This window comes from Suricata suricatta, chromosome 3, assembly GCF_006229205.1.
Source record: "Suricata suricatta isolate VVHF042 chromosome 3, meerkat_22Aug2017_6uvM2_HiC, whole genome shotgun sequence".
NCBI lineage: Eukaryota > Metazoa > Chordata > Mammalia > Carnivora > Herpestidae > Suricata > Suricata suricatta.
The window spans coordinates 148993882-149003709 of record NC_043702.1 but is presented as its reverse complement, the minus strand read 5'-3'; the positions used below and the strand labels follow the sequence as shown (position 1 = coordinate 149003709).

General features: G+C 58.0%; 1 protein-coding gene across 2 annotated transcripts; it reads left to right on the top strand.

Annotated features, from left to right (window-relative positions):
- The first annotated feature begins 1390 nt into the window (after positions 1-1390).
- MYBPH (myosin binding protein H) lies at positions 1391-9779 on the top strand. Of its 2 annotated transcripts, XM_029935506.1 has the most exons (11): positions 1391-1661; positions 1778-1912; positions 2684-2851; positions 5306-5394; positions 5777-5972; positions 6156-6295; positions 6874-7033; positions 8281-8417; positions 8562-8748; positions 9077-9121; positions 9341-9779. In XM_029935506.1, exons 1-10 carry the CDS (start codon positions 1451-1453, stop codon positions 9091-9093), a joined length of 1440 nt encoding a protein of 479 aa, XP_029791366.1. In that variant the 5' UTR covers positions 1391-1450; the 3' UTR covers positions 9094-9121; positions 9341-9779. The 2 variants fall into 2 exon arrangements, with proteins under 2 accessions (XP_029791366.1, XP_029791365.1); XM_029935505.1 differs by lacking the exon at positions 9341-9779 and having other exon boundaries at positions 8562-9155.
- The last annotated feature ends 49 nt before the right edge of the window (positions 9780-9828 follow it).

Here is a 9828-nt window from a genome sequence, read left to right as displayed (position 1 = left end):
CCCCGTTTTGCTTCACAGTCTCACCACCTACAGAAGCCCCCGGAAGAAGGCAGCCGGGGGTTGCCTGCCTTTGACCTGAAGGTGGACGGGATCTCCCCGTTCCGTGAGCCTGCCTCCTTTTGCTCACCATTATGTCTGTGAGATCGTCCACACAGCTGAATTTTGTTCATTTCATTCTGTGTTTCGGATTATAGGTGCCTACCTGTGCCACAGTGAGCCCTGGGGGGACAGCTGTTCCCGCCAGATGCAGGCTATTACAAATAAGATTGCTGTGAATGTTTCCGCACGTGTCTCTGGAGTCCGTCCATGAAGGTGTCTACGTGTGTCACTACTGGGTCCCGGATAGTCCACTTTCTACTTTTACTAGATACTATCTCACTTTTTCCAAAGGGGTTTCTTTGGTCTCTGCTCCCATGAGCAATGACAGTTCCTGTGGCTTCCCCTCCTCCCTGACACGTGGTATTTTCAGGCTTATTCAATGATTACCAATCTTAATGTTTTATTGGATGAATGAATCAATGACTAGAAGTTTGGTTGCACCTGCTTCATTGCTCCCACTGTAGATGCCCATGCCCACACCCCGCTGCAAAGAGTCTAGAAGTTTCCGAATGCTGCCCTCCTCCAGGGTCTCTTCCAGCTCTGCCTCATGACTTTATCCCCTTCCCAAGGGCTAGGGGACTGTCACAGGATTCTCTGTAATACATCGAGAAACTGAGGCCCCAAGCAAGGTTTGGGGAGACTGGGTCCTCTCTGGCCTCCCCAGCAGAAGCAGTAACCAGGAGACTTCGACCCCCTTCCAGGGTCCTATTTCTGGAAGACTTTCCTCGAACTAGCCCCACCCTGAGCATCTCAGTTCCTTCCCTCTCTAAAACCCTCAGCCTCACCGGGCACAACTGAGAATGCCCAGGGGATGTGAGGCCACAGGGAGTGTGGAGTCCCAGAGCTAAGCAGGCAGTGCTCCCCAGGGAAGGCTGTTGCGGGCTGTGTGGGTCCCAGCACCCAGGCTGATAAGCTCCGGGTACAAGTACACCACAGAGGCCAAACACAAAGGCTGATCTGGGTCCCTTCTCCAGATGGAAGCTCTTGTTCCCACTGCCCTGATCCCTGGCAGAGGCTCCCGCAGTGTCCCATCTCACCCATCTGTGCCCTCCTGCCATCCAGGCACCAGCACCCTGAGGTCCAATCGTAGTGATGGACAACGTAGTGCGCTCCTCAGGGGACCCTGCCCTCCCTCCCCCAGAGCTATTCCTGGCCTAGGCGTCTCCCCACCCCCACGGTCCTCCCGCCTGACCTGACCCCACAGCTGGGAATCATCATTTGGCTGGGGGTGGGGCAGCCCTTGACTATATAAGCCTGGGCCTAGGTGTCCCAGGCACCCTGGAGGCCCAAACCTACCCCTGCTGACCCCTGCACACTCAGGCCTGATCCCTTGCCCCCAGCCAGCCCGGCAATGACAGAAAAAGCCACCTCGGAGGCCCCCACCTATGGTCCGGAGGAGACCACCTTGGAGTCTGCCAAGGCACCCAGCACAGAACCCTCTGGAGAAGTGGCAGCCTCGGAGTGTCCTGGGGAAGCGCAGGCTCTCACCCCACAGGAGCCTGCCACTCAGGAACCTGTCCCTGCAGCCCCCACAGCCTCTAAACCTGCACCTCCAAGTGAAGGTGACAAGAGACAGGGGCAGTTGGAGGAGGGAAGCGGGGATGGCAGGGAATGGGGAAGGGGAGTGGGGAGAGCTCTCCGCCACAGGCCTCTTCATCTCCCCCTACTTCTCACCCAGATGTCCCCAGTGCCCCGCTGCTGCTGGCCGTGGAAGATGTGAGTGACAACTCCGTGACCGTGAGCTGGGAGCCCCCAGAGAGGCTAGGGCGGCTGGGGCTCCAAGGCTATGTGCTGGAGCTCTGCAGAGAGGGAGGTGAGCTCTGGGCTAAGCCCTGTATACACCGAGGGGTGGTGGGCTGGGGGCGGGGGTAGGAAGCAGGGACAAGCCCCCAGACCCTGTAGCTGGGCCAGTCTCGGGGGGTAGATACAAAAGGATGAAGTGCAAGTGGTCCCCTCCACCTACTCATCTACCACTTCGTGCTTACTCCATGTACCTCTGAGGCAGGGGTATGTCCAAATGACCTCAGGAGACCCCCTGTCCTCCGGCTCCAGGGAGCCTCTGAGTGAGTAACAGAGATAGAAGGGTCGGGGCCACTGGAGTGCTGTTCTGCTGAGAAGTGAAGGACTCTGAGTCTCAGAGGACCCTGCTGGGCGGGGTGGGGGGCAGACAAGTGGGAGGTGGAGACCAGAGGAGCTGGGAGGGGGGGAAGGTAAGAGTAGGAGACAGTGAGGAGAAACAGGGACCAGGGCAATGGCCCAAGTCCTGCTGCCCCTCTGCCGTTCACTTCCACGGTGGCCAAGTCCAGCCTGGCTTCTGCCTTTGCCCCTCGATGGCTGCGTGACTTGGCAATGTGTCCAACCCTCTCTGGGCTTTAGTGACACCTTTTCTGGCCACCATTCCAGGGCTCTAACACAAGAGGTCTTTGATGCCATTTGACGAGAAATCAGGGAAGGAGAATAAGGAAAAAATAACGCTCAGAGAGGGAGGTCTGCTTCCCCAGATCACCAGGGAGAAGGAAAGCCCCTCGGAGAAGGATGCCCATGGCCATGAAGCTGGGGCCTTGCATGCTCTCCGTTTTCACAGCCTTGGAGTGGGTACCTGTGAATGCCCGGCCCATGATGGTGACACAGCAGACCGTGCGCAACCTGGCTCTGGGAGACAAATTCTTCCTGCGAGTGGCTGCGGTGAGCTCTGCGGGGGCTGGCCCGCCAGCTGTGCTGGAGCAGCCCGTCCACATCCAGGAGGTCATCGGTAAGGCCCACCCTCCCATCTCCTGCTCCCCAGCCCTTCCCAGACACCTTATCTAATGGGTAAGGAAACTGAGGCCATTTGGGTCCAGGAAACAGGACCAGCATCTCCCTGCATCCCACCCTCACATATACAAGCCACATGCTATCACCAGCTTGCCTTAAGAAAGTTCCAGGTTCCTCAGCAGCAAGCCTCTGGAGGTCAAAGAGTCCATTTCCCTGAATGGTCCAGCCCCCCACAAGCATTGGGGGAGGGGCTCTCTAAAGATGAAATGAAAGATCAGGCTCCCCAAGTCGCATGTCTCAGGGTCCCAACGCTAAGAGCCATCCTGTTCTTTCTTCTATCTAATCTGAACCCCTCCAGCGGCCATGCAAACTCATTTTCTGCCCATTTTCTGTTCTTATCACATAGCCTGGGTTCCAGATCGTCCCAAAGGTTTTGTAACAGAGAGAAGTCTTTGCTTGCCTCTTATCCCACCACGTCCCTAGTGGGAGGAAGATGAGAGCCTACAGAAGGCCTGGGAAGTTTTCTCCATCCCCAGAGTGCAGCAGTGTCCTGGGGACCTAGGAGGCCAGCTGCTGTCCCCTTGCTAACGAAGATTTCTATTTGCAGGGTGCATTAGCCTCAAGCCTGCCCTTGCTCCCCTCCCAGAGCTGCTCAGGTTTCAGTCTGTTAATGGCAGTGAGTCATTTGGTCTGATCCGAGGTCTCTGGGGACAGCCCAGGACCCAGGGTGAAGAGAGACACAGGCCAGCAGGTGGCCTGAGGCCTCTCTACCTTCCTTCTTGTTCCCCCATACGTCCAAGGGGACCCCTGATTTCTGGACAAGGCCTCTAAAAAAGAGTGGACTTCATGACCACAGGAGGGGTCAAGTTTGGATTCAAGGAGATATTTCTCAACTTCAAAGCCCAAGAGATGTTGGGACCACAGGGCTAGGGAGATTAGACTCATAGACTGTCATGGCCGGTCCATCCAAGCCAAGCAGGTCCCAAAGAGCCCAGGGACTCCCTCGAGGTCACCCAGCCTAAGAGCGGCAATCCCAGAATCTGACTCCCACACAGGACGACTCATGTGCCACCAAGCGTCAGGGGGTCTTCCCTGGGACCTTCCCACCCACCTGGCAGCCACAGGGTGGACATGTTGACTCTAGCCTGGAGATACCCGGAAGCCCTCCTGGCTGGGTGGGTCCCGGAGCTGCCCCAGGGAGCTCAGACTCGGAGAGGGTGTAGGGGTCAGGGCCCTCTACTCCAAGGCACAACACTGAAGGAGCCAGCCACACTCAGCACCCACGACTCCATTAAAATTCCTCTGGCAGGAAAGGAGGGGATTTCCTGGAGAGAAGCGGGGGGGAAGGGGAGGCCATGAACAAACAGGGACCAGCCAGGCCCTCCTCCTGGGCAGGGCAGGGTGGGGACCTTGTCCAGAATCCTCAGCTGCTCAGCTGTCCCTTCTTAGCCACCTGGGGCTGCCGAGCATTCCTGGCCCCCTGCAGCTGCCTCTAGAGCATTCCTCTCCTTATGCTCCCAGAGCCAAGTGCCTGCACAGCTAATCCTCAGAGACACAGTGTTCCTTCTCACCGTCTCCTCCCCCGCCAGCCTGTGTGCCACCCACCAACTGCTGCCACCTGTTTGCTGCCGAGAAGCCCTAGCCACCACCGCTGCCGCCCCGCCTGGGGGCGGGAGGGAAGGGTATCAGGGGAGGGCGACATTGGCAGGACCCGCTGCCAGCTCCCTTGGAATGCCCCGTAGCTTTAGTGGTTGCACCTGATTAGGTGATGGTCAGGAAGGTGGCTCCCTGCCCTGGCAGGGACAGAAGTAAGATTTCAGGAAGATTTCCCAACTGTAAGACTGAAAGGCAGCGGGAGGGGTGATGGAGAAAGAAGGGGGTATGTCTGTGCTGGCCTCATTTAAGGGAAAGCTCCTAACCCTCCCATGTGGCCTCGAGACAGAGAAATGAGCAAATCGATTTCAGAGGGGCTCCTCTGGAGGGCCCGTAGCTGATGTGGAATGAAGGGTGCTGGATTAGGAGGAAGATGGCATCACCGCCTTTCCTGGGCATGAAGGCCAACAGGTGCCAAACCTGATCGCCGCTAGGGGGAGCCAAGGAGCCCCCCAGGACCCATCTGGAGCTCAGGAATGCTTGGGCTGCAGGGCAAATCCGAGCCTGGCAAGGTCAGGGTGCGAAGGGAGTGCCCGAGATGCCTACCAGTTCACACCATGGAGGCCCTCCTCTCCTGGCACCTCCCGGCTCTCCACCCCCCAAGCGCCTTAGGGGACATGGGCCCCTGGATCTCTAGTGGTGAGCTTTCTCTTTCCCACAAGGAGGCAGCCCTAGAACACATCTCGGAGCCCTCCTGTCCGGCTAGCGACCCTCACCAGTTGTTTCCTACCCTCACCACAGTAGCCTCAAACCAGCAACCCAACCGTTGTGCTAAGCCTAAACTCTCACTCTGATGCAGAGGCCCCCAAGATCCGCGTCCCCCGCCATCTTCGTCAGACCTACATCCGCCAGGTGGGAGAGACAGTCAATCTGCAAATCCCCTTCCAGGTGGGTATGGCTCCTGCTCAGGATGACCACCTGGATGGAAATCAGGACTCCCATCTGAGATGTGTCGGAGGAGCCCAGGGGACATCAGGATCCCCATGAGGGTTGGCCTAAGACCCACCACAATAGTTTCACCCTCCCTTTGTTGTACACACGACTCAGTTGTGATTCTCCAGCCTGTGGACAGGGCGGGTGGTCCCAGGGCTGGCTGGACACCTGGAGAACGAAGCTGTGAGGGCACGTGTGCCTCCAGCTTCTGCTGCTCCTCCTGGGAAGGGCTGGTGAGGCCGGCTCCCTTGGGCATGGCTGCAGGGACCCCTGGCATTGAGTGGGTGTGGGGGTGCTGGAGCCTCCTACACTCACCTTGAAAGTGCCTCCCTCCCAGGGGAGTCCCAAACCTCAGGCCTCTTGGACCCACAATGGCCATGCCCTGGACAGCCAGCGAGTGAACGTGCGCAGTGGGGACCAGGACTCCATCCTCTTCATCCGCTCGGCCCAGCGCTCCGACTCAGGCTGCTATGAGCTCACCGTGTGTCTGGAAGGCTTGGAGGCCAGGGCAGCCATCGACATCCTGGTGATCGGTATGGGGCCAAGGGAGGCACAGTTGACTCGCTGGGGGCCCAGAGATCCCCACCTCCTACCCAAGAGCTGATAGCTGAAGGGATCAGACCAGAGACTGTGACAGGAGCCAGATCCCAGGTGTGGGGAGTTTGTGGCAAGCCCAGTCCTCCCCCTCACTGCCCCTCCACACTCTGGTCCTGCAGAGAAACCTGGGCCCCCCAGCAGCATCCGGCTACTGGATGTCTGGGGCTGCAACGCTGCCCTCGAGTGGACGCCGCCCCAGGACACAGGAAACACAGAGCTCCTGGGCTACACAGTGCAGAAGGCAGACAAAAAGACAGGGGTGAGGCCTGCTGGAGCAGAATGGGGCGGGGGAGGTGGCCAAGGTGGCCAGGAAGGCCCTGCCCTCCAAGCGTCCAGGGACCAAGTTCTAGTCTAACTATCACTAACCTGACTCCTCATGTGGCTTTTAGCAAGATCCCTGTCTTCTCTGGGTCTCAGTTTCCTCCTGAAGGCTTTAAGGGTCAGGGGGCTCTCTGAGGCCTTTCAAGGTCTAGAGCAGTGCTTCTGGAAATGTACTTATGCCTACAAATCACCTGGGAATCTTGCTAAAATGCAGGTTTTAATTCGGTGGCTCTGGGGTGGGAACTGAGATCCTGTACTTCCAAGAAGTTCTCAGGTGATTCTGAGTTTGCCGGCCTTCAGGCCACCCTTTGAGAGGTAAAAACCTAGAACTCTCTGAGGAGCCCAGAGAGGTCATCTGAGGGACCCAGGGACCGCTTCTCCCAAAACTGGGTGGTTCAGCCAGCCCCACCCCCCAAGGGATAGGGCATGGAATGAGCCGGTAGAGGAAGGGGCTGCAGGGTGAGGGTGGCAAGGGCAGGGGTCAGAGGTGAGGACAACAGGGCCGGGTTCCCACAGCAATGGTTCACGGTGCTAGAGCGCTACCACCCGACCACCTGCACCATCTCTGACCTCATCGTGGGAAACGCCTACTCCTTTCGGGTCTTCTCGGAAAACCTGTGTGGACTTAGCCCCTCCGCTGCCGTCACCAAGGAGCTGGCCCGCATCCAGAAGGCAGGTGGGTTCCAGCCGGGGACCAGACACCAAGCCAGGCCTGACTCCCCAGCTTGGCCTTTCCTGGGGTGTCAGCGCCCCTCCCCGTGGGCTTCTTGTGGGTGCTGCTAGCCAAGACGTTTGCTGCCTCCCCCACCCGCACCCCTACCACAGCTCCGCACACGCTTTCGCATTCCCGCGAGGGGCTGTAAAAGAAATGGATGCAGTTGACTGATTTTAACAAACACATTGGAGCGAACCCATGCAGAGGAGATGCGCCCCTTGGGAGGCTGTGCACTTATTCTGCTGTTGCTGGGGGGGTGCCAGCATGGTAGCAGTCACCGGGGCTAATGTGCAGTGTCCCCAGAGAACTGCTCTGAAAGGCAGTGTGCGTGGGCAGGCACTGGCCGGTGGGTTTACTAACACACAAGCCTCCCAACCCTAATATAACATGGCATAGATGGACAGGAGAGATAGGGATATTTACTGCAAGCACATGACCTGCTTGCGTCAAATGTGAAATGCCAAGCCCTTTCTCCCCGCCGCCCTGTGATCTCCAGCTTCCCTCCCCACCCCCACCCCACCTACACCAGAGTCTGTGTGAGCTTGGGAAGGGCACATTCTTTTCAACACCAGCCCGAGCTACACAGAATTAGGAAGAATTAGATTTAGGAATTTTTGTTTAAAAAAGGAAAGCCAGTCAGGTCTCCAAAGACAAACAGAAATGAAATATGGTGTCTTCTCGGTTGCAAGTTCCCAGCCTCAGTCAAGAGCATCTCCTTTTTCCAGTTTTCCTGCCCATTCCCCTCTCGGGCCCCTCCCTGACCCACTCAGCCATGGTCACAGCTTTCCTCTGCCTCCTTGAGACTTTCTGTCTCTAAGTTCCCACACATTGGCCACTCCTGGCTTCAAAGACCACAGGAGCCTGGGATCCTCCTGCCCCTTCCTCCCAAGACAGCCATGAAATGGCTTGTCTCCTGCCCTCGTGGTGCTAAGATCCTTCTCCAGACCAGCAGCTCTCAGCCAGAGACCCACGGTCCTTCTGTAATTTTCTACCCTCTAAGCCCCAAACTCACTAAGTGATATTGGGCAAGCCACTCATCCATGAAGGGCCTTCGTTTCCCATCTGTCAAATGGGGACAACACACTGATGCTTGCAGAGGGACCCTGCATAGATTAAATGAGCCACCATTGCAGGAAAATGGATGAGGTCAGTTCTAAGAGGTGTACTCCTGCATCCTCAGATTTCCCCCCTTCCTTTCCCGAACCCAGGTATCATTGCCAAACCCAAAGGGTTTGTCGAGCGAGACTTCTCAGAAGCCCCCTCATTTACCCAGCCCCTGGCTGACCACACCTCCACCCCAGGCTACAGCACTCAGCTCTTCTGTAGTGTCCGAGCATCGCCCAAGGTAAAGGGGTGAAGCCCTGCTGTGTGCAGGAGGGGATAGGGCGGGCGGGGCCAGTGGCTTGAAGAATTTTCACAGGCATCTCCTTCAAAGCCCAGCCCGGCCCACAACCTCCTCAGCTCTCCCCTGCTCTCGATGCTTTTTTAGCCCAAGATAATCTGGATGAAAAACAAGATGGACATCCAGGGTGATCCCAAATACCGCGCCCTCTCTGAGCAAGGCGTCTGTACCCTGGAGATCCGGAAGCCCAGCCCCTTCGATTCCGGGGTCTACACCTGCAAGGCCATCAATGTGCTAGGGGAGGCATCTGTGGACTGCCGGCTGGAGGTCAAAGGTAAGGTTATGAGGAGGGTTCTCCCGAGGACAGGAGAATAGGAGAAGCCACCACGGTTCCTGTTGGACCAGATGAGGCCGCGTGCTGGACATCAAGGCAGGACAGAGGGGGTAGTAGAGATGGAGAGGTCTGGCTGTCAGAGGATTTTCCAAGCAGGAGGTTGGCCCAGTGTAGGGAGAGGAGGTAGTAGAGTCTGCCACTCACACTGATGGACTGACTGGGGGCGGCGGGGGGCGGGTAGGCCCTGAGCCCCGCTGGTCCAGCTCCCCTCAACTCAGGGCCCCTGCAGACGCCCCCTCCCCCACTCTAACTGTGGCATCTCTTCCAGCCTCAGCCACGCACTGAAGAGCGACCCGAGTCTGTGATGAGAACGGTAAATGGCTGGACCCACTGTGTCTGGGGCCAGAGGCCAGAGCAGGAGGTGGGGGGGCAAGAGGGGAAGGTGGGGGGCGGCTCTGGGTACAAATCTGCTGTCTCAGACAACGTGTACACAAGTCAGGGGTCTTGTCTTGGCTCTGCGTGCACTGAGACCGGGGCATTCTCTTGTCAGCAAACTGGGGGTAACAACCTGCATCCCACCTTCCCTCTCCAGGTGGTTGTGAGGCTCTGGACAGGCAGGGAAGTATCCCCGAACTGCAGCGGCAGAGCTCAGAGCCGGACACAGAGCCCCTGGGTCAGGAGGCCTGGGAAGGAAAGAGGCCCTGTGATGCCTCTTCAGCCGGGCTCGTGAAGTGTGTTCTCCGCCAGGTGCTGCAGACCTAGGGGGTTAGGGCCACCAGGCTCAGAATCAAGCTCCACAGATGCCCCAGACCCCCATTTTCATGATGGCAGCTGATGGCTTTGCTCCCTGGTACCTGCCTGGCCTCCTCCCCCAGAGGCTGGAGCCCAGTAGCCAGGAGTAGGCCTGGCAAGCCCCAGGCCAGGCTTACTGGACACCAGGGGACCTGGAAAGTGCAGAGATTGGAGTGTTCCTGCAGAGAGCTACCTTCTGGGTGAGAAGCCCTCAAATAAAGGTGTGTGGTGTTACCGTGTGGGGGCGTCTGTGACAGTGAGCATCGTTGTGATGGGGGAGGCGCTGTG

What these genes read in the sequence shown, in the direction of transcription:
- MYBPH (XM_029935505.1), top strand. Translation starts at nt 1,451, where the DNA reads ATGACAGAAAAAGCCACCTCGGAGGCCCCCACCTATGGTCCGGAGGAG. An exon ending in ATCTGCAAATCCCCTTCCAG is followed by an intron (nt 5,395 to 5,776) that starts GTGGGTATGGCT and finishes CCTCCCTCCCAG; the next exon opens with GGGAGTCCCAAACCTCAGGC. An exon ending in GGCCCGCATCCAGAAGGCAG is followed by an intron (nt 7,034 to 8,280) that starts GTGGGTTCCAGC and finishes TCCCGAACCCAG; the next exon opens with GTATCATTGCCAAACCCAAA.